This window comes from Micropterus salmoides, unplaced genomic scaffold, assembly GCF_014851395.1.
Source record: "Micropterus salmoides isolate LMB-PRFRI ecotype aquatic unplaced genomic scaffold, ASM1485139v1 Ms_hic_scaffold_23, whole genome shotgun sequence".
NCBI classification, from domain to species: Eukaryota; Metazoa; Chordata; class Actinopteri; order Centrarchiformes; family Centrarchidae; genus Micropterus; species Micropterus salmoides.
The window spans coordinates 11,753,161-11,776,524 of NW_024041484.1; the positions used below are offsets into that span (position 1 = coordinate 11,753,161).

General features: G+C 42.9%; 1 protein-coding gene across 3 annotated transcripts in view; it reads left to right on the forward strand.

Moving 5' to 3' along the window:
• Positions 1 to 23,364, forward strand: part of foxp2 (forkhead box P2) — a 102,831-nt gene that overhangs the window by 40,459 nt on the left and 39,008 nt on the right. For 2 of the 3 annotated variants that reach the window (XM_038738717.1, XM_038738718.1), the window contains exons 4-5: positions 954 to 1,140; positions 19,228 to 19,317. In XM_038738717.1, the coding sequence (XP_038594645.1) occupies positions 964 to 1,140; positions 19,228 to 19,317 (267 nt within the window). In that variant the 5' untranslated portion in view covers positions 954 to 963. The remainder of the gene's footprint in view (positions 1 to 953; positions 1,141 to 19,227; positions 19,318 to 23,364) is intronic. The other variant, XM_038738719.1, reaches the window with a different exon arrangement.

Sequence of the window (23,364 nt, forward strand, 5' to 3'; positions counted from 1 at the left end):
TCCATATCTAATAGATGCTGCGACAATTAATTCAATGTCCAATATTTATTTACTGTTAAATTTTTTATCTTACACTGTAGATCTCCCATCGCAAAGTTTGATTGCAGCTCAAAATTGGTTTAATTGTGTCTGGGTTTTTTTGTTTTTTTTTAAATGTCACAAAATGAAGGGAAATATATGGTGTGATTAAATAAGAAGAAGGGAAAAGGGGAATAAATCCAATGAATGACACATGAGCATCCTGCCTCTTTGGAAGCCTTTGAGGCAGATTTTATTTAGCTACAGCAAAGATGACAAACACATAATAGTGTTCATCACCAGCCCTGCACCATGTGATTTGGTGCTTCCTCCTCCCCACCACCCAATTTTAATTTTGCATGATTAGCTTTGCGTCATTAGGCAGCTTCATTCAGATGCGACACACAGTGAAAATCTGACAGCTTCAAGACGGCAAATATTTTAGGACGAGTGCTTGTGTTTCTGTCTGTGTAGCCTTGCTGTCCTAAAGTGTGAGGGAGATATTAAGAATTAAGCGTATACTCATTTTTGTATCACATATTTGTGCAAGCATATTTTTTATTTCCTACAAATGTATTTTTTATTAAAAATGATGACAAAATTATCCAACTTTTTTTCTTAAAGACAGGTGCTTACATTTATGCCCAAATTTTAGTGGATAACAACATTTGCCACATTTAGGCACCCCTCCCATTTTAAATAGCACCAGGACGTGCATCTCTTTGTATTGCTTCATTTACACAATGAATGCATAATTGCTCCTCCTGCATCCCCCCCTTCTCTTTTCCCCCCTCCCTCTTCTTTAAATGCTTTAATTTGCAGAGGGGGACTGAGGGCTTGATAATGGAAGCGTAAAAAAAAAAAAAAAATAGGAGGGAAAAAGGGGGGAATTGTAACAAGAAGAGCCCTAACCGGTGCCTCTTAATCACTTCTAGGTTTTAAATCATGATGATGCAGGAGTCGGCCACAGAGACAATAAGCAACAGTTCAATGAGTCAAAATGGAATGAGCACCCTAAGCAGCAGCCAATTAGAGGCTGGCAGTAGAGATGGGAGATCAAGCGCTGGTGACACGAGCAGCGAAGTAAGCACAGTCGAGCTGCTGCATCTGCAACAACAGCAGGTAAGTTGTATTTCTCCCCCGTCTCGTCTCTCTGCCGCTCTCTCTCTCTCTCACTCTGTTTTCCCCTCGCTCTCCCACTCTGCTCTGCTCTCTTCTCAGGCAGCGCTGGGGTTTTCTACATAGGCAGGAGGCACAATGAAATATTATGCTGTTTGTATTTATATATTTTTGTGTGTGTGTTTTTTAGTACATGGGGAAAAAGCATTGTTTATATAATCGCTGTTTGTGTTCTTGGTAAATTTTTTGGGTAGTTTGTTGTGCAGTCGGCATGTTTGCCTGAAGCTTTTTGCCTGTAGAGTGATGAAAATGTTTAGCAGTGACTGATTTTTAGTTGGTTATAGATTTTGTTGTGGTTTTTGTGTTGGCATTTCATTTTGCCTTTATAGCAAGGTTGTTGAAGCCGTGTGTGTGAGAGAGAGAGAGAGAGAGAGAGAGAGAGAGAGAGAGAGAGAGTGTGTGCATGTAAGAGACACACTCCCCGAGAGATAGACAGAGAAAGGGAAGAATGTGTGTGTTGAAGCATCATACAGAGCTGTTAGGGTAGTGTGTGTGTGTGTGTGTCATGGCAGAGCTGTATCCACCAGAGGGCCTCCTAACTCGACAGTAGTTGGAGGCTCACACGCAGATACTGATGCTCTAACCATAGACCCACCAGCAGCAGAGAAACCTTTGACCGGGACACTTTTGAAGAGTGAATTGCGTGCAATCTCGCTGTTTCACATTCCCTCAACCAGAACGTAATTTAGATTTTTTTTAAACCACACTTTTAGATAATTTTGACTTGGTAATATTATTCCCTTCTGTTGGTTTTTTATTCTTTTGATTTCCCTGAATTGTTTTGGTTGGAGGCACCGTTAACTAATCCCAAATATGTGATGCTCCACTTTCATTCTCTGGTCCTTCTTCATATCCATGTTTCATTGTACTTGCTCTATTCTTCTCAGTCCAAGCAAGTTGAGGCTGAATGAACTGCAGGGGGGTGTGGGAGTTGTTGGTTTGGGGGCAGGAGTTGTGAAAGTCAGTCACCAGCAGAGTAAAAGAGTCAAGTGTCTCTCGTGTCTTTTCACGGTGAATGATGGCTTTGACAGTTTGCCAAAAGAGCAGTGGGAGATGAGGTCAGAGGGCCATGCTTTGGGGTGGATGGGGGACAACGCCGCGGGTATGTAATGATGCGTGCTGTCCTTTTACGTTTGATGGCAGTTTTCATGCAAGCGTGCATTTGTGTGTGTGTGTGTGTGTGTGTGTGTGTACTTTTGGAGGCAGCTGAAAGCCTGTGGTCAGTTTGGTGATGGCAATACAATAGATGTGTTTCTGTGTGTCTGCATCTGTATATGCGCAGAGGGGGCATGTCCTGCAGGCTCCTCCCGACACTGCCTCTTCCATACCCCCATCCCGTCTCAACACCCATCCTCCCTCCACAGCACAACCCCAGCCAAGGGTCGTGCTGGTGGCTGCAGTGGCATCATAGCACAGTGGCCTTGGCCCCCCCACCATTTATCACCACTCTGACACACACACACACACACACACACACACACACACACACACACACACACACACACCCCTGATTGGGGTCAATTCTCTCCCTCTCTCAGTCATCACTCTTTTACATTTGAAGGTGCTGAGTAGAGGACTGCTTTCTATCTGTGTTGATACTCTCTGCAGACATAGGGTTACATAGAAAGAGATGGAGAGCAGGATAAGAAGATACTGTTTAACAGTTGTTGCAGAGCATCCCACTTTAATGCATTACATTGCTCTAGAAAGCATTCTTTTTTTTTTTTACCCTTTTTATTTTAGGTTTTATTTTTAGTATTTTGTATTACAGCTCATTTTAAATGCTGTAAAATAAAAAAGTGTAAATAACAAAATGATAAAATGTTTTGTGAGTTTTATTTCATTAAACATTTAGAGATCTAATATGTGACAACATTACTATGATTAGTGACATTACTGACATAAGCAGAGAAAAGTGAATGCGACTGTGTGTATGCAAATATAAACTCAGTAAGTCGACTAAAAACAAAGACGCTGTGGCGTGAACAAAAAGCCCGACAGCACTGAGAGAGAAACGCGGCGTAAGCATAAAGTGTCTAGTTAAGTCTCTTGGATGGACGTACGGCTAAGAGCTCGGGGTTGGTGGGAGGTGGGGGGGTTGTGTGTGACAGTGTGCGCCTCGCAAAGAGGCCAGCCCAAGCCTTCTCCCAGCCCAGAGACAGACACATTGAAATGAGCAGTCCAGCTAACAGGTCTCTGGAGGCTTTTTAAAACAGAGGCCCTGTGCTGTTAACTTCACACACACTTCCTGTGGTGCGCTCACACTGCATCTCTTCGGAGAGCAAACGCAGTCCAAGGGAGAGAAATTTAGTTTGTTTTTTTTTGTTTGTTTTTTTGCTGCGCTATTTTGCAGTTCTTAGTGTGCTCATCTGAAGAAGGCAATGTTGTGATGTTGGCAGGTGTGTATAAGTGAATGACTGTGTGTGTGTGTGTGTGTGTGTGTGTGTGTGTGTGTGTGTGCATATGAAGCATGCATTTGTGTGGTCATATATTCATGCGTCCATCCATGCCCGTTTTTTTCTTTTTTGCACCTGTGTGCAGCTAAAAAATTCCAGTCCACGTCTGCTCTGAGTCCATTTTAAAGGAAGGCTGTTGGGTGTAATTTTCCACCCATATTTGGAATGACATTGAGTGGTCCGGTGGGTACAGAAGCTCCAGTCTCTCATCACGCTGCTGGGGGGATGATTAATAATAAGCACTGATGAATTCTCCACTGTCCCTGTGGGTTCTGCCATTACCTAGCAGCTCCAAAATACCACCTGCAGCTATAATTAGAAAAGCAGCATCTTAAGGTGTCGTCGCCTTAGATTCGGCCAAAGGCTTATAGGACACAGATCAAGACCAAGTTACACAGGAGCAATTTTACCATATTCAAATATTGATCTTTTTTTTCCTCTAACAAAGCAAATAATGCGCTTGTTTATATTTGACTGCAAATCCTATATATAATCTGTTTGTACAGGTCATTGTGTTCAGTGTGAAAGCCACACACTCCGTTATCCATGTATCTGAATAATAACCATAGTGTCACAATTGAATTTCCAGACCCTAATTTCTGTCAGGGTTTCATCACCCCATTCCCAAGGTTGTCTAAATAGACCTAATTTGATTTGAGATCACAGATTAGATACCCACTGTATCTGATTGCAATTTGCCAGCTGCAGATATGTATCAGAGCAAATGATGAATGTTGCACAGCCCTAATTACTATGCTAAAATTACTATAAAAGCTCCCTTGTTTAAAAAAAAAGAAGAGCAAAATTGTGCTGAGCTCATATATCCTATCAATTTATCATTGGCATTAGTCAGTCTTTTCTGTTTTAATATTAGATGCTGTTATGTATGTACATGGAGCAATGCATCGATCTTTGGATCTATACCATAATGTCCCATAATGAGCCCTGTTAGTTGATTACAGTGGTGCGTAGACTTAATCCTGCCAGGGTTATCAGTGGGATTGATGAGCCAACTACTGCCCCTTCTAAATGGGCTCACTACTATACAGAGTGTATTGATATTCAAAGCAAGATGAAGGCCCTGACTTATCCATTGTGGTTGGGTCAGTCGTTTTAACGAAAGACCTCTGGATAGCTGGGGGGACAACAGTCTGTCACTACAGCCTCAACTCATCCAGATCACTGACTCGTTAAACTCAAACCGAATGGGAAAGCTTTAAAGATTGAGATTGTTGGTTTTTGTCCCAAATCAAACATTTATTATTCTTTGCTATTGGTCCTTATTTGTTATTTTACGTGAAATGTGTACCTTTCTTGCTTGCAAGGCCAATCATTTATTTACTTTTGCACAAAAATGCAGTTCACAAGACAGTCGTGTAGAGGTGTACGTGTTGGTAAACTGGTTAGGGATGCATTCCAGTGTTTTCCTGAGGCACATGATGCAGCAAAATGCAAACTATCCAACCCCATTTAACTGACTGCAGCATTTTGACATAAATTACAATAAGTGCGCCATGGTGCCATCTTACTTATAGGCTACCCCTGTCGCTACACAAGAGTTAGGCAGTGGTCCAACTTGAGAGTGACAGCAATTAACCTGCCTTCCTAGCTGTTTAGCTGGAGGAAATATAAGGGATGAGAAATCTGACAGCAAGTGATGGGTAATATTTACGGTTTAGGGGCAAATGAAATTCTCCCCAAAATGAAAGTCATTAGGGAGAAAGTTAGCCCACAGACAAAGGACAAAATGACTGTGTGTGTGTGTGTGTGTGTGTGTGTGTGCGCGCACGCATGCTCATTTTACAGACGTGAGCTCATCCCCCTTTTCCAACAAGTCAAGTTTGTTGTTTAGTGTACATAAATACTTAAAATACTGACACACAGTGTTCACCTACCACCACCTATCACAAACAAGCCTCAAGCATCTTTCTCTCTCTGCCCTTCACCTGCCTCTCCGTCTTTCTCTCCATAGTGCATTTGAGAAGACACACACACACACACACACCCCTAAGATGCAAATCTGGGCTTTGCCCTTGAGCATAATTTAAAGGCCTAATCACCCAGACTGTCCCTTTGGATGGAAAAGGGAAGGAGGGAGGGAGGATGGTGTCTCTCATTTGCACCCTTACACAAAGAAGCTCATTAGGTTTATCTTTCAGGCCTGAGATTGCCCCACTCAACTGTGTAAATAAGACACTGGCCCTGGCCTGATGCATCAATCACCTCTCAGGACAGGAGACAGACCTCCACTGAAATATGAACGATTTCATAAAGGAGCCTTTTGTTAACCGTGATCAGCTGTGTGAAGATAAGGTTTTTCTGTAAAGGCTAGAGAAGCATTAGGGAAGCAGCGTGTACTGTATGTCTTTGTAAAATTATTTCCCCTTTCAGTGAAAAGGCAATCCCTGCGTCTGACTTATTTACAATGAAAGCCATCCTTCTTTTTATTTCAAGCCTGGCTATGGGCAGACAGCCCCAACAGAATAGTACATACAGGCCGGTGACATATAGTCCTGTAGTTTCCTCCTTAGTGATGACACTAAAGATATAGGGTGTGAATGACAGCATAGCTACTGTTTGCTCACCCTTCCCCAGACAAAACACAGTATTATTCTATTATCTATCTAGACGCCACCTCTTCCTCCTTGCCCCCCTCTGTCTCCCCCTTTTTCCCTCCGTCTCATTCTTCAGCTCCTCAAAACCAGGGCTGTCCATCTATGTTTAAGACACATTACATGTGGCCTCCTGGAATTTACAGTGGCGGTCTCCCAGTAACTCCATTTCACACAGGAGTCCCCCGAGAGCATGGCGAAATGTCAAGCTGCAAGGCTTGAAAGAGAGACGAGGAGAAAGGGACAGAGCGAGAGAGAGAGAGCAATGTAGGTAAGTGAGAAGGAGAGGATGAGATACATAGACAGTGTGAAATCTGCTGGAAATAAACACTTATGGGTGTTTTATGCTCAAGCAGTTGGGAGCTGTGGAGTACTAGGCTGTGTGGTCTACAGATCGAGGGGCAACATAGGTAGAAAAAAAACAGGTGTGTGTGTATTTGCTCATTTCTTAATGTGCATACGGGATATCAAATCAATGGCACGGATATCACTTGCTGTGACACGTTTTTTTTCTTCTTAAGAAATTAAATATAAAGTAAAACACAATTACACATTAGTACATTAACATTTTTACATATTTTAATGGCAATGGTTAATGCATTAAATGGAAGCCAGTTGACATCTAATCAAGATTAGGCCTTGTGTTTGCCTGACATATTTTTATTCTTTTCCTTTTTTCCTGTGTAGCACATTAGGCCAGTGATAAATGTACTCGGCCAGGGTTAACCACCTCAGTGTAAATAAGAGGCAGCCATTCAGTTGCACATACTGTGGCCAATAGTCCTGCAGTCTCTAGCCAACCTAGTGCAGGCCAGGATCAATGGCCACTTCACAACTCATTTCCTTTTACGCCTCCCTAACTGCCCTGCTCCAGCTCTGGGAAATAAATGGCACTGGATCTATAAGTCCACTCACACAAGCACAAACACATATAACCGGCATGCATACACACTCATACAAACACACACTCACACGTACTCCGAGCGGACTGAGCAATTGCTTTAGCTCAATACCCTCCACAATAATTTATTTGCAAACTGCCTTGGTGGTGAATGGCGTTTCATCTTTCGTGGCCTCACAATCGAAGACAGGCATTCTGTCATTGTTTGTTGCCACTCCCCTGTCGTTGGCTTAAACAGAGTACCAGTCGTTAACATGGCGGGGTGGAGTGTTACTGTCATCCACAGCCTGAAAACATACATGTAAATAGCTCTGTTTTCCTCTAATGTGGAGTTAACAGGAGGATAGAGAAAACAAGTGTGTGTGTGGGGTGGGGGGGCTTTCTAATGCATACAAGGTAACGCATTGCTGTCTGCTTTTTCTGTAAATGCCCCCCCCCACCACCACCACCAAAAAAAGGCAAGTGGCTTACAGTCATTTGATAGGCCATGACACTGCTATCCATTTAACAGAGCTTAAAAATTCTACATATGCATATGCCGGGGTGTCTTAAGCTGACAACCAAAAGACAGGATTTGCTAGAAGGCAGCTTTGGAGTGTTGTGAATTTAACAAGCATGTCTAGTATTACAGTTCCTCTCTGCTTTAGCCATGAATAGTAACAAATCAGACTCTGAAACGCATGCCTGATGGTTTGTTGTGTGTACCCCCCCCCCCTCCCCTTCTCTAAATAATATTAAAATGACATCAAATCTGGTTAAGAAGATGACTAGCAAAAAGTAGTAGCATCTTTAATGTCAGTAGTGCTCTCTTTCCCTAATGCGCCCAGAATCCAGGTATCATCACAGTTTTTTCCTTTTTTGTTGCACTTGTTAACACTCTCTGCTGCTGCGATTACCTTCATCCCTGACCCATTTTTGAATATATAAATGGGTCTATCCTTCTCCTGAGTTGTTTGTAGTTGTAATGCTTGCAGGCTGCAAGGGAGATGCTCTTTACGCATTGCCTTCAAACACTGTATACATATGTAAGAGAGCCAGGCGGGCTCTCAGTCCTCTCCCCTTCACAGCTTTTCATACAAATGCAGTAAATAAGCTCAGGCCATGGGGAATTGAAGGCTCCAAACAGACGAACTGACTGACATGTCACTTAGCGCTGGCTTTGGCTCTCTTCACTGCAGGCTTTAGAGCTGAAGCTGCTAGGTTTTATAGTGTATCAGACAAGGTTAGGTTCTCACTTTGCTGCCAAGGTGGACTGACATCTGTATTATTCACAACTTTATAATAATGTCAGACATATTATTTTCTATGATTTTAAAAAGTGAGAAAATACAGCAAACAGTTTGGCGTAAAGTAAGCCTGGAGATGTGCTTTATGGGGGGGGCACTTGCAATCAAGTCCTTTTGGTGAGGGTAAACTGAACATTTGTTTTGGGCAGATACAGAGAATAAGATGTACTCCAGGTGGTTAATCATGGAAGTCACACTAGGAAACCATTGCAGCAGAGATAGACAGGCCCGCCTCTCTCCAGCCTATGTTCCCACTCAAACAGCCTGCCATTCCTCATCAAGACCTAACCACTGCTTATTTACCCACACTGGGGGGACTTAACTCGCACGAATTGATCAGTGATAACACTGGAAAGCTGCTTGTTCCACCCTGATAAAAGTGACGCCCATGAGCATATGCAGAACATGCTTTGTGGGCTAGGCGCAGCACTTCAAGCTTGACTAGACACTAAGCTGATATTGGTTTCACGCTTGAGTCCATGGTGCAAAATCTTCCAGTTGAAACACAGAGATTTGATTGTTTCTGCATATGCATTTATCAGAAGTTTACATGATAAATATACATTAGCCTGGTGGCTTGGCCATGCGTGGTATTGTTTCAGCGATACTATTCTTCATGCATTCCTTTTCACCTGTTTGGACTTCATCATCCAATTCAGTGTGAGCCTGATAATCATAATTTGGACAAAACGTCAAATGGATTTGCAGGGGTTTTGTGCATCATTGGTCTTTGCCAGAATTTTTGTCACAGAGGGGAAATACTTCTTTTTTGGCAGAAGTGTGTGTGTGTGTGTGTGTGTGTGTGTGTGTGTGGAGAGAATCCCTTTTTAAAATCACTAAAAACTGTTTTCCTTTCCGTCTTTCCAAATTCTTTGTGTTAGCAGTGTGCCAACCAACTTGTCGTGTCTATACCATGACATAATTCTCAAACTCAGAAGTTGAGGTCCCTACATTATGTGTAAAACACCCCCCACCCCCCTCTTGGCTTAGTCCTGACTTAATTTTGTAATGCCTTCACAGTCCTAAATGAGATGTAATTTATCTTTCATACAAATTTCAACCAGAGGTTTTTATTTTTTTAATAACCACTGTAATTGTTCTGTCCTTTTATGGAGTGCTATGAAGGGAGTGATCATGCTTTTGGCACATTTATCAAAGCCCAAGAAAAAGAAAATGCAGAAGGGAGGCCCCTTTCTCCCATAGCCGGACTAAGTGTGCGACAGAGTGATACATTTTCTTGTTAGGAGAAATTACATGCACTAACTTGAGCTACTTCAGCATGAAATTGAAAAAGAAGCATTTCTTGTGAATTTCCATTCTTGATTCAATGAAAGATGTAGATTAGCCCTTTTGGAGAAGGGCGGGGAACAAGAATGAAACTAAAGAAGTATGACTCTGCTCACGCTTGCTTGTTCTTAGAAGCGTGCTATAGGATGCTGTTAGAAAAGGCTTTGTTTATGGAAGTAAGGCTCAGTCAAGATTAAAGGAAAAAAAGATGTTTAACACCTCACTCTCTCTCTCTCTTTCTGTGTGTGTGTGTGTGTGTGTAATTGTGGTATACATTTATGTATACAAACACAAACCATGTGCATTTTTACATTTTTATCACCGGACTCCCCAAGTCGCTTTGCTTACCTTACCACAGTCACAGTCTGTGCTCGTGTTAGCTCTCCAACACATGCCCACATATGTGAACACACACGCAGACACATTTCACCAGACCCAGCTCAGTCTAGTAGCCTGTTCTGGTGAGGGGGGGGGGGGCACTGATTGATAGATGCTGGGTGTCAGAGTGGAAGGCAGATAACTATATCTTCTACAAGACACTTAAAGGTCAAACACACACCCCTGTAATTGGAATATTCACAACTACCAAGGTACAATGGAGGGTGGAGGGAAGAATGAAAGTGCACAGGATCGGTGTTACATAAGCAAAGAGATTGAGAGAGGAGAGCAGGAGTGAATGTGATCCATTGCCCTTCCACAGGCAGATGTAGTGGCTATTTATTGAGTTGTTCTTTGGGGGAAGTGTGGCATTCATTGAAAGATACATCACCCTCTATTGAGAGCAATCCTCACAGAGGTGACTGGCAAGATAAAGTAGTCACACAAACTTGCATAAACTATGTAATAATGCCCATTAAAACATAATAGAAAAGAAAATTTGAAAAAAAAACATGATAATCATTGATGCAATAGATGATGTACAGCAGCACACTTCTTAATTTATAAACAGCTGTGTTGTCTGACTCAAAATAATTCTCTGAAAAATGAACAGCTGTTGACAATGTGTACTAAAATATGTTTTATTAAGGGTATGTCACTAGAGCTGCAGGCCAAATTCAGGGTTAGCAATGCAGCGGGTGAGGAGAGGTCATTTACATCTAAGGTCAGGGTGCTCTCTCATCGACCCCAGAACAGGAGAACACTTAGACAGTGCACTTAACCCGAGCTCTGCAGGACGAGACAGACAGACACTCATACTATTGACCTGCAACAGCAGAGCCCCCAAGACAGGCTCTGATGTACACACATGCACCCACGTACAGATACTCATGCACTAAGCAGGCATGCTGACTTGGTTTGCTTGTGTCAGTGCACATGCACACAGAAGCAGGGTGGATTCTAAATGGCATCGGCCCCTTTGGTTGGCATAAAAGATGGATGACAGTGACACTCAATAGCTTTCCTGTTTTTTCCTAATCATTGTTTTGTGTTCCTGTGTAGGCTTTGAGTGTATATGTGCTGTATACATGCTGTGTGTGTCTTTTTCAGTGGTTTAATGGAGGGTAAACGCACTTAAATGCAGTTTACCTACCCAGGATGCAGCAACCTTTTATTTACCACTATTGCCCCGGTCTTTTTGTTTGCGTGCTTCTCGTATGTACACAACAAATGTGTGCACATGTGCACATGTTTGTTGTCAGCACATGCGTCTCTTCAACAGCATCTGATTGGTATTGGCATTCTGTACAAAACCAGCTCTTCCACAGCAGCTGCTTGTTCTCTGGTGCCACAGTCAGATTGCTAGTCGCCTCTGGCCATGTTATTGGAGTGGGAGCCTCTTAATAAGGCCTTGTCAACAATAACAGACTCAAGCTCCATGAAAAAGAACTCCATTCTGTGTCTGATCCTCTGACAAGAATGATGAGAAAACCCTAGTTTGTGCTGAAATACAGCTGTGTATAGCTACAGGAGGCATATAGTTCCCAGTTTTTTATAGTTCCATACTATTATATAGGCAGTATGTTATGATATCAAGCTTACTCAGTGTTCAGATGATGGGCATACTATTTATAAGCAACCAGACCCAAGCATTTGAGGTCTTCTTGGTGTCCAAGGATTCCAGTTCTTTCCACTGGGCCCCTTTACCAAATGAACTATGGCTGGCCTCAATGCAACATTTCATATCAGGTATTCATCCAGCTGTGTGACCTCTATTCGCCTGGAACTGTGAAAAGGAGAGGGGATCATAATCACCTGAAGAGGAAATCAAGCGCTTCAGGAGAGAGAAAGAGTATGTAATAGAGAGAGAAACCTTGTATTTGTGTTTTTTTTGTGTGTCTGCAGGGTTGGGGGGCTGCACAGTCGAACACTCATGCCAGATACCTCATGCCAGATTTGTTTTTGCAAGAAGATCACTTGACCTCACACACACACACACACACACTCTTCTTCCTGCTTCCACCCACACAAATGCCTTCCCTAGCCTCCTCTCTCTCTCTTTTGTGGTAGTATATTGTGGTAGCTCTCAGTTGTCGGGCTCTAAAAGGACTTCCCTAAGAGTAGCAGTAGATAAAGAGCGTCGCTGAATGGGCCTGCTTTCACCTTATCGAAATGTAGCGATAGAGCACAGGTCAAAAGTCTTTGCTAAAGCCACCAGCAGAGACGGAGAGTGAGGAAAATGGGGTAAATTGAATTTCACAAGTGATGAAGCATGGAAAAGATGCACTGAGACAATGGGCAGAAGAATGGAACCAATTTTGGCATCTATAAGACTTAGTGCTAACAAGCAAGTATTTGTTACGTGAGGTCATGGCACATCTAAGATTATTTTTGGAAATGAGTATGGCGACTTTTGTGGTCCAACTTTCAAACCTGATAACCTGCAGGTTTTTTTTTTTTTTCCAGCATGACAAAGCAGTCTTGTTTCAATTTCTGCCTCAGTTTGTGCTAAAGTTCAGCTTGAAGGTAGATGAAAACAATTACTCTCCCTTGCTAGAACAGATATATCATTGTATTTGCACTGAATATCCATGGCGATAACAGCAGGAGGTGGGATGTTAGTGAATGTTAGCGGTTGCAGTGAACGACAGCAGGCCGTGCTCTTTGTTATTGCTGGCACGGCCCTCCCAGCGTCTCAGCAGACTCTCACATATTGGTGCATATGCACTCTTCAACTCCTTCTCACAGACATAAACACACACTTTATCTGTGATGGGCAAAACAGACCCATGTTTTGTCTTTGTTGGTGGAAAAATAAGTGTGAGGTTACACAATGGAGCCCTCGAGCCCCTCCTACCACCACTCTTTCTCTCCTATACGAGCTTTGTTCCTGGGGTAGGAGAGAGCAAATTCATCTCGTCAATCCTCCCGGGAGGGTGTAGCTATGCAGCTCTGTTTACTGTGGCAGAAACTTAATATAATTTTTCATCAGTGGGGGAAGTTTACACATATGATTCTATTTGTCCTTCATTATTAGCACCTGAGTCTGGGGCTGGGTAGGCATAATTGTCTACAGACACAGGCCAAATAGATGCAAGGGAAAGGCAAATAAGCACACCCCAAAATAATTTGATGCTTGTGTGTTACAGTCCTCTACCCTAGGAATTCTTAATCTAGAGAATCAATAAACAAAGGGCGAGAGACATGGGAGAGAGGGGGAAGAAAGACAGAAAGATGAGAGGAAGAAATGAATAATGTGTTATGAGCAATAAGTGGGGGGTGGGGGGAGAAAGAAGTTGAGTTAAATTCAAAGTGCAGTGGAGAGGTGGAAAGGCGTTGAAGAGAGCAAGTGATCAATATGGAAGGGCTTTCTTCCCAAACACCTATTATCCACTTTAGAAAAAAAGAGACCACAACATCAAATGAGCACAGGAGAGATTATTTGGATGAAGCACTCTTATATGTAGAGACAGAGGCAGCTGAAGTAGCTAAAAATACTGAGATAGAGATAGCAGAGCAGGACACAGAAGCCCATTGTTCTGCTGGATAGCTTTACCTCCATCCGGAGGCCCAAGGAGATTCTCCATGGACGCCCCCCCCCCTTCCTCTCTCTCCCTCCCTTGCTCACTGCAGACTGTTGATTTATTGAGTCATACATTAAAATGCTCATTACTCCTACACACTTTCCAAATTCTTCTTTTCTCCCTTATTTCTTCCTCTACAGTTTCTCTCCTTCTTTCTAGTTTCTCATGAAAGCACAGTTTGAGAACTCATTCATAGGTTTCCGTTGGGAATTTGAAAGACAGCATTTTGGTAGCACGCTTACCACCATCTGAGCAGTTATGGAGTCAGATGATCCAAATTTCGGCAATAGGGAGGGAGCCTGGTTGGAGCTAAGGAGTGACGACAAAGTGGCAACAGCCATGGCTGATTTTGATTTGTTTATACACTTGTCAGTCAAGCCAATGCTCTGGAATGCACCCTTTTTAAAGCCTTAATATGTTTTGGTAGTGTACCTTAAGGCACTTTCACATTGGCTTCAACTTTCAGCAATTCCATTTGAGTTTGAGATAAAAAAAACAAAACTAAATCCAATCTTGTCACGTTGCACCAGCCCTTTTGACAACATTTGCATGTTTATTTGCATTACTTCAACTCCTGCTGCTATCTGTGTCAGCAACTGCAGTCAGAAGAAGTAATTATTATTTTTTATTTCCTTTCCAAGTACTCAACCAGGCAGAGGTGACTGATTCCAGGTGTGTATTGTGCTCTTTGTGAACATAAGGCGATAAGGGAACTGAATCTGGGGCCATTGTTGAGGCACCATCACTAGCAGTTCTGACCTTTAGAAGAGGATAGGAGTCTTTCTAGTCCTGTGACTGAGTTACTTAAGGTGAATTAGAATAGCAACCATAGAAGCCCACACACATCAAGAATTGACCAGATTTATAAAAAAATATATATATTGTATTGTCTGCATTAATGTACCTGTGTGTGTGTGTGTGTGTGTGTGTGTGTGTGTGTGTGTGTGTGTGTGTGTGTTCTAAGGATGGTCATAAGAAGTTCTCACTTGTACCTAAGGAATCACTGTTTGCCTTTGCTCCACCAGCTGCAGTGTTTACAAAACAAGCAAAGATGAGCAGCACTAATCTCGGGTTTTAGCCCTAATAGACACACGCTGTATTGTCATTTGTATGATTGATTCTGTTGCAGGACGGGCTCTGTAATCTCCACGCCAACAAGCCGCATCAATTCTTCTATTGTTGCCTGACTGTTTAGCCTCTCCTGTTCCGACAATGTTCCCTGGTCACACTTTGCTTGTTTTCACAAACTCAGGCCCTACTTTTGTATTCAGACATGGAACATCTTATCCTTCTCCCCTTCTCTTCTCATTTGTCTCTCCTCTCCAGCCAGTCCCTCCAAATCCGTATCCATCCACCCATCTGCCCTGAATCCACTTATATAAGAAGATAGGGTGTAAATATTTTGGTGTGGAGTGTCAGCACATATCTCCCCCGCCAGCGGGGCTGCAGCCTCAGTCCAATCAGCCATGTTTGTTTGTTCAGCTTAAACTGTTTGTGCCTTGTTTTCCGTGGCATGCGATTCTCTCCAGCTTGATAAAGTGTCACACTTTTTCTTTTTTTTTCTCCACCCTCCTTCTGTGTCTGTGTTTCCTGGAAGCGAAGATAGATAAGCCTGGTGGTGTGGTGCTGTATATCTTTGTGTGTGTGTGTGTGTGTGTGTGTGCGCGCGCGTGGGAGTTGTCAAAGTTGTCAGCATGACTGGAGTTGTTCTGGCCGACAGCCTAGTGTTGAACAGCAGCCCTTTACTAACAAACACACACACACACAAACATCTGTTCCGCACACCACAGTGAGACTGTGTTATCATGATGCAACCTGTTTCTTATTGATCAACAATTGATACGGCATGTTTACAGCTACTTTCTGGAACATGGAAACATCCTGTAGAGACCACAGCGCTGCGAAGACATACCTGTTGAGAGCAGCTTATTTCATACCTGTGTCATCATTCCAGTATTATGCTGTGTCCCCTAATAACAACAACTCCCAACATGGCCTAAGCCAGGAAGTGATCTGCACTGTCCAAAACACAATATCACAGCCCCTCAGATTTATCCAATTCCAGTGTCATAGCTGCATATCGTACAGTCTCCAGGTGGATTTTGAAAGAGTGACATTCTTAGTGAATGGCTTATTCCCCCCCCAAAACACACACACTCTCACACACACACACACACACACACACACACACACACACCACTATACATAATAAGCAATCTGGAGATTTGTAATGGTTTGGCCCAGTATTGCAGTGCCTGCTAATGTATTTCATGCTTGTTTAAGATCTTTGCATGCTCCTTACAAAGGTGCATTGTGATAGGTGTTCCTTATTACCCCTGTTCTGTACAGAGTCTAAACACTGGGGCTGGGAGAGTGGGGGGAGTAGTGGGAGGGAGGGATGAATGGCTGATATGTTTTTTTTTTTTCACTTCCCTCTCTCTTCCCCTCTCTGTCAGTCTCTTCTCACTCTCTCCTTTTCTCCCTCTCCAGTGATCTCGGCATGCCTATTAATGTAGCAGAGGAATGCCTGTGTAAACATTCTTGTTTCTCAGTCCGTTTCGCATAATAGTTGCCTGTATCGTCTTTCTCCTGACCTCACTATCTGAAACCAATTACACCAGATCCATTTGGGCTGAATCTTATTTTCATAAGGATCCCCGTGTCGCGGTCTTGGTCGCTCTGTGTGTTATTTTCCCTCCTTATTTTTTTTCCTCCTTTCCACCCTCAGTGATGGATATCAACATCAAATATGCCTCTGAGTGCCTTGTTATTTATATAGCAGGCCCTGGCTCTTTCTCTCTCTCTCTCTCTCGCTCGCTCGCTCTCGCTCTCGCTCTCTCATTCTGAAGAATGTGTCACATTGTGCTGTTTATACAATGTGTGCATTAATAGACTGGGGATGTCATTTTTTCTTGCATAGCAACCCAGGTTAAATAGACGGTGCGCCTGCACTCGTCTGTGTTTTTGTCCGCTCCAGCAGCTCTTCAGCAAACTTTTGATGACTTTCCTTGGCATTTTGTGCTTTTTGTGCTTTGAGATGAGCTTCAGCTTGCCATCTCTGTGGAGTGGGAAGTGGGTGGCACAAATTGGTGCTTTTTACTGTAATGGCTGAATACTCAGCCAGTGAAAGAGAGGGGACAGGACTTTTTTTTTCTCCCTCCCTTACCTTCCACACTGTCACAGACTCTCCGAAAAATGGCTAACCCCACTTTCACGGAAGAGGTGACAGACAGTTTCAGGCATGACAAACCACTCTGGAAAAGTTTGGCCGGTGTTGATAAGGTCTGTGTTATGTTTGGAGAAGTACTCTTTATGCAGTCTGAGCAGACTTCTTTTCTAATAAGCCCTGTGTAGCTGATCTCTCTGCTTCACCCCTGTGCATCACCTCTCATACCTGCACCTCCCTCGATATTTACCTGGCATGGATATTGGAAGTGCAGTTTAAAAACATCTCTTTCTTTGTACTCTTGACAGTGTGTAATATATCGAATGGCTCTCTTGACTTTGGATATATCACAGTGAGTCATTATTGATTCACACATGGATAAACATTTCCTCCTGACAACTACCTTGGTTGCACTCATCTAGCAGCCTTCCCTCTAACCACAGTGTGCAGGACTCAATAAACCTTATAATTACTTTGATTCACCAATCATGGTGAGATTAATGAGACCCTGTGTTTTAATTAGCAAAGTGATTGGCTGCATTCAAGGAATTTGTTTTGTGTTTTTTGCCTTCAGTAAAAGGAAGCGAAAGTCAAGCAATGTTTGATTTCCCATCCATTTTGAAAAAGACCCCAAAAAACCCTAAGCTTTTTGCATCTGTGCGCACACACACACACACACACACACACACACACACACGCACACGCACACAACACAAACCGGTGGCGACTAGGCTCCTCTTACCAAGGAGACGGATCAATGCAGTTAGGACCCAGTGCCAGTGTAATGTGTTTGTTTACTTTAGTTCAGAAAGCCTGGCTCCTCCTGAGCACCCAGACAGACAGACCCCCCCCACCACACCACCTCTTCAAGCAACCCACCACCACCACCACCCAACTCTGTCTTTTCATAATTGATCAGGGGGTGGCTGCGTTCCCCGAGGGGTTAAGACATGGCAACTTTTTTTTCCCCTCCCTCTGATTTTTTTTTTTTTCTTTTTTCTACTGCCTCTCTCTCCCATCTTCTCCTCTTGTTTGCTCAGGATCTCAATGTACTAGTTCAAACATTGTTCCCACCAGCTGGCAGAGCAGCGCCATATGCACGCCCTGTCAAGGCAGCTGTTGTCATGGATACTGGCAAGCGCCAGAAAATAAAATGAGCACCCCTGGTTCCTGAGGAAGTGTCACTCTCCATCTGAGTTTTTTCGTGCTTCTCCTCCTACTCGTCCTCTTCTTTTTTCATCAAAAAAAAAGAAACACCTGTGAAGTTGTTGTGTTGTGTGTGTGTGTGCATACATGGTTTTTTTTTTTTTTTTTTTTTTTCCTCTCCCACTTGATGCTCTTGGGCCTGAAGAATACAAGGTATACGGTTGTGTGGAGCAGCAGCAGTAGTAGCAGCTGTGCACAATGTTCTTTTCTGCCAGACTCTTTCATCCATCTGCTCTTGAAGAATTGGAGTGAAGCTGCTAGCCCAGCTGCCACCATACCTGTGAAGCTGGAGCTCGCTCGTCACACACATTCAGTACACAAAGCCAGGCGGGTGGGGGGATCTGTAATCTCATCAAACCCTAGAGAAGTAAATTACGCCACATCCCAGCCTCTCTGATTGCTATCATATCTGTGTCTGGCAAGCGCATCAAAGGATGTTGATGACAAATTTTACAACTTACTAATATATGATTTTATTTTTATTTTTTTTATGCCATGTGTAAACAGCTGTGAACTAATTTCATCAGGCAGGGAAAGGTCTCTGTATCTATCCGTCTGTCTTTCTATCTATCTTTCACCCATCCTCTGCTCATAAGCACTCGTAATGCGTAGTGTAAAACCTGGGCTGCTAGTTAATTCGCTATAAATGTAATCTGATGTTGATTTTGTCAACTTTAATTACAGCTCCCAGGGACACTTCACATGCTGCTGCCTCTACTTCAAATTGATATTATGAATATGCAAATGTGGCGATAATTTGCAGAGAGAAGTGGGTATTTCAGTTGAGCACACACTAGACAGGTCAATTCTACTGACGCTCTACCTTTTTTATTTTTTATTTTTTCAGCCCTCCACCCTCTTCTTCAGGGGTGCTCTAGACAAACTGTATTTATCCTTGATCACAGCTCTGTGAATTGTTACTAAAACGCATCTCCAGCGTAGTGTTAACCATGTCAGAATGTGGAAAATACCAGGTGATATTTGACAGGGTTTTCAGTCAGAGATGACTGTTTTGTCCCTGAAAATCTGAATTATACCCGCTGTCAGCTTCAAGAAATTGAATAGATTATTTTCACTGTTTTTCCTCCCTCTCCCCCATCTTTCTTTCTCTCCTTTTTCTCACTATCTTTTGTCTTGTGCTCCTTTCTTCCCAGGCCCTACAAGCAGCAAGGCAATTACTCTTGCAGCAGCCAGGCAGTGGCCTGAAATCTCCAAAGAGCCAGGACAAGCAGCGTCCACTGCAGGTAAAGCAGCTCCCCCGTCTAATCTCTTAAGTCCATCCATAATACATGCTCCTCCGAAAAGAAGATTTCATCTGTTCCACAAGTGTGTTTGATTTTCCACCGCAATCCTCGGACCTGCCATTGGAATCCTAAAGCTGGGCGAGCCAGTCCCCAGGAGGCTAAGTGTCAACATAGACACAAGAAAAACACAACAGAGACAGATTTCAGAGAGAAAAGTTTTATCCGTAGGCCAACTGTCTATTTTCAAGAATACATTTTATTTGTCAGTGAGGCTTTTAAAACCATTCGATGCATATTGTCCAATAACAGTTGTATGCTTTTCTTCTACACTACATCCATAGTGTAGTTGACACCAGAAGATCCAGAGGTTAGTTATTATTTGAAAGACATGTCAGACTAACTAGTGGCATACAAAGACAGCTAATTTTAACTGCCTGTCATTTCCACCCTTCAACGCTAATTTGCCTTATTGATTCGTTGAGCTGTCTATTTCTGTTGTCAGTGATTTAGAAAAGGTCGCCCTTGTACACATTCGCACACAGACACACACACAAACATTTTGCACACTGACACCAAACTCAAACACATATCTACACGTTAACACATTGCCTGCAATCCTCTGTCTTCCTGGTGTTAAGATTTTTCTCACACTAGTGAGTCTTTTCATTCTGCTCATTTAAGTCAACAAGACAGTTAGTTGGTTTTCCTGCCTGAAATTATGTAAGGCCCCTTGACATCTGCTCCATGTTTTTTTTATTATTAGTATTTTTTTTTTTTTTTTAAATTTAATTTATTTTTAGCCGTTTGAAATTGAAGTGTGGGAGTTTGTGCCCTCCACTCGGCTAATAAGTACTATCAAGGAGCTGTGGTTTACCTCATTAGGGGCTCTGTGCATTTCATTAATGTCAGGGAAATTGGCGTTAACCTCACCCGTTGATATTTTCACAGAGTCTAACAATGGCGACACCTTCAATTGGAGTCACACCCCTGTGTACCTAATTACGTACTGGCGAAGAGATAAGGTTGGCGAAGGCTCAGTCATGCTTTTGCATTTAAATAATTCACCTCAACCTCATCAAGAGCGTTAATATTATCAGTATATTCACACACAATGGCATCAGAATTATAAACATATTTTTAAAGTTTTTTTTAATTTATTTGCGTGTATAAGGGGGAAAAGAATTGTTGATTAAACAAAAGCTTCGTGTAGCTTATTGTTGAGTTCCATTGTGCTTCTTCTATTTGAGGTGCTGTATGTCGAAGTGAATAGATTCAAACAAATGGGATCCCGATCTCCAAATGTCTGCATAGTCACCAAGTACAATACAGACATGGCAGGAAGAATAATATTGAATGAGAGCAGTGTGGGTGCATGATAACTGTCCGCCCATGTCCAAGCCCCTGCCTCTAATAACACCAGCAGATGGTAAATATTGAATATTTACATTTGCTTACTCCATTCTTGCCTCACCTTGGCGATACGAATCAATATGAATCGGAGGGCCTGCCGATCGGGCCTGTCCTCAGCTCCCAACTAATCCATCTGTTGATCCAGCCTTTATTAACATCCTCACCTCTTTGTTCCCAAAAAAAGTCTCCAAGCAGATCGTCATGGGAGAGGCGCCGCCGACTCTCCCAATGATACACACTAGCACAAACAGGGCTCAGTGGCTCATCCTGGTTCAAGATCATTTTTACAGTGGGGATATACAGCTGTGTGCCCTTGAATCCACTCATTTCAAATGACATTTTAGCTGTAATACTCCATTGTGCAAATATCAGAATAAAGCAGTAGGAATTCTTACTTGATTAAAAAGATTGTTTTTCTATTCTTATTGTTCCGCTTGTCAGAACCAGATGTTTAAAGAATCCTTGGCTTGAGGGATGTTACCCAATATAACTGCATTATTTACCTGGATTATGAGGCCACAATGGATGCTACAGTGCAGTATTTTATGAGCTTCAGAGCTTGGTAACAGTCAATGGCAATCAGGCTGCATGTTTTCAACCGTTGGAATCACACGGATTGATTTCCTTGTATGATTAGCACAGTAGAAAGCGGGGGAAGGATTAATATTACCATGACATCCTGCTTATGGTAGAGATACTGATAAATCCTCTGCCAGTCTGTTTTCCTCTTGTTCTCCCATCTTTGGTATTTAAGAGCGGGAAATGATCCATAGATCATGGCATGTAAATTATTTAGTACACAAGCATCTAAGTGCCTCAGCTTGCAGTTTTAATTACGCGTATTAGCGGCTAAAGGCTCTCGCCTGACTAATTCTATCCGCTCGCTCATCGCTGCTTCTCAGGAGTTGATGATGCGGAGGCAGGCAGCTCTAGATTTCACATGCACGCATACACACATGTATTAAAAAAAAAAGAAGGAAAAACAGTCACAAACACACATATAAACACACACACAAGCTGCTTCTCTACATTTGCGTAATGTGACAGGTCTATTATTACACAGTAAGCCCATGGGAGCACTCAGTAAACACCTATTTCTCCCTGTAAATCCCCCTGCCTCTGCCATGCTGCTTACACGGCTCTCCCAAGGCACACAACACCCTCTCGTCTCTGCTCTATTCTCCTCTGCTCCTCTCTCCTCTTCTCTGTGGCAATATACCTCCTGTGAAAGGCATTTATACACTGACATTTGGAATACAAATAAAGAAACGCGGACAAGGAGAGGCGGGGAGGATTACAGTGGCCTATGAATCTGACAGTTGTTTCGCTCCTTCACACACACGTACATAATGCATATACAGACAGCCTGCACCCTCACACAAACACAAGCACCATGACACTTAAAGTTTTTACATTGCCAGAAGTAACTTTGTGCAAGTCTTGTTTGTTAGTGGCTCTATTGATCATTATTGATAAAGAACAGGGCAGAGCTGCCATTAAAGCAGCTTAACACTAGGTGTGTGAGCAGGTTTTGTGCTCTATGTTGGGAGGAACAGCTCAAGAAATCCCTTGAAATAAACTGTAACACCATCTTAACACATCTCCTAACATGTCACCCTGAGGCTCCCATTGGGGCACATATAAAACAGCTGCAATGACCCCCCTAACTCTGTCTCATGAGTGTGTCAGATGGGGGCTTGCAGTGTGAAAGTAGCCTCTGACCCCTCCTCCTCCTAGGTAACGTCCAATTCTTAAACATGCAAAACCTGAGCGCCTACCCCAAGCAAGTGTTGCGACTGCTGCTATGCCCCTTTCACACTATCAAACTGTGAAGACTAACAACCTCCATCCCATCTGTGCGATGCTCCGCTCTAAGTATGAATGAAGATATTTATGTTTTATGCTTGGTTTACGGATCGGGTGAGATGTTGGTTTATCCTGTTTTCTGTAAATTCTACACCTTCCAGTCCAGGCCGGTCAGATTGGTTATGGGCACTGGGCCATCCTAGGAAGTGTCACACTTTTAAAGGTCAGCTCCACGTGTTTCACCACTGAGCCAATATCATCTCGATAGCAGCACTCATCTACTTATTGGCTTTCATCCGGAACACACACAGATGCAGGGAAAAGGGCTGCGACGCGAGGCTTGAGTATAGGTTAGCTGACTCTAGCGTGTGTGGCTAAAGGATGGTAGTTAACATTTACATTTATGAATATATCTTTCCACTGCATCCCCTCTGGTTGGATCTCAAAATAGAGAAAAATTATCACTGCGAAAGGGGGAAAAAAGAGAGGGGGAAAATATTATGTTATTCATGAGGAAAACTTCTGTTGACTCTGAGAGAGAAAGAGAGAAAAAAAACGTCAGCACATTTTAAGTCAAACACCCTTGGTTACCGCTTTTGTAACCAGAAAACAAGATTCCCCCCGCTCCCCATCTCCCTCCCAACCTCCCTTTTTTTCCCCCTGCATTTACAACACCTACAGGACAAGATTGCTAAATTGCGAGGACAGAGCAGGTTCATCATTGTGATGCAAAAGAAGCTGAAATGCAACCCCAAGGCTAGGTAGCTGAGTTTGGGGGATCAAGAGAAAGTGAGAGGGAGGGAAGGATAAAAAAAAAAAGTAGCTCAGACC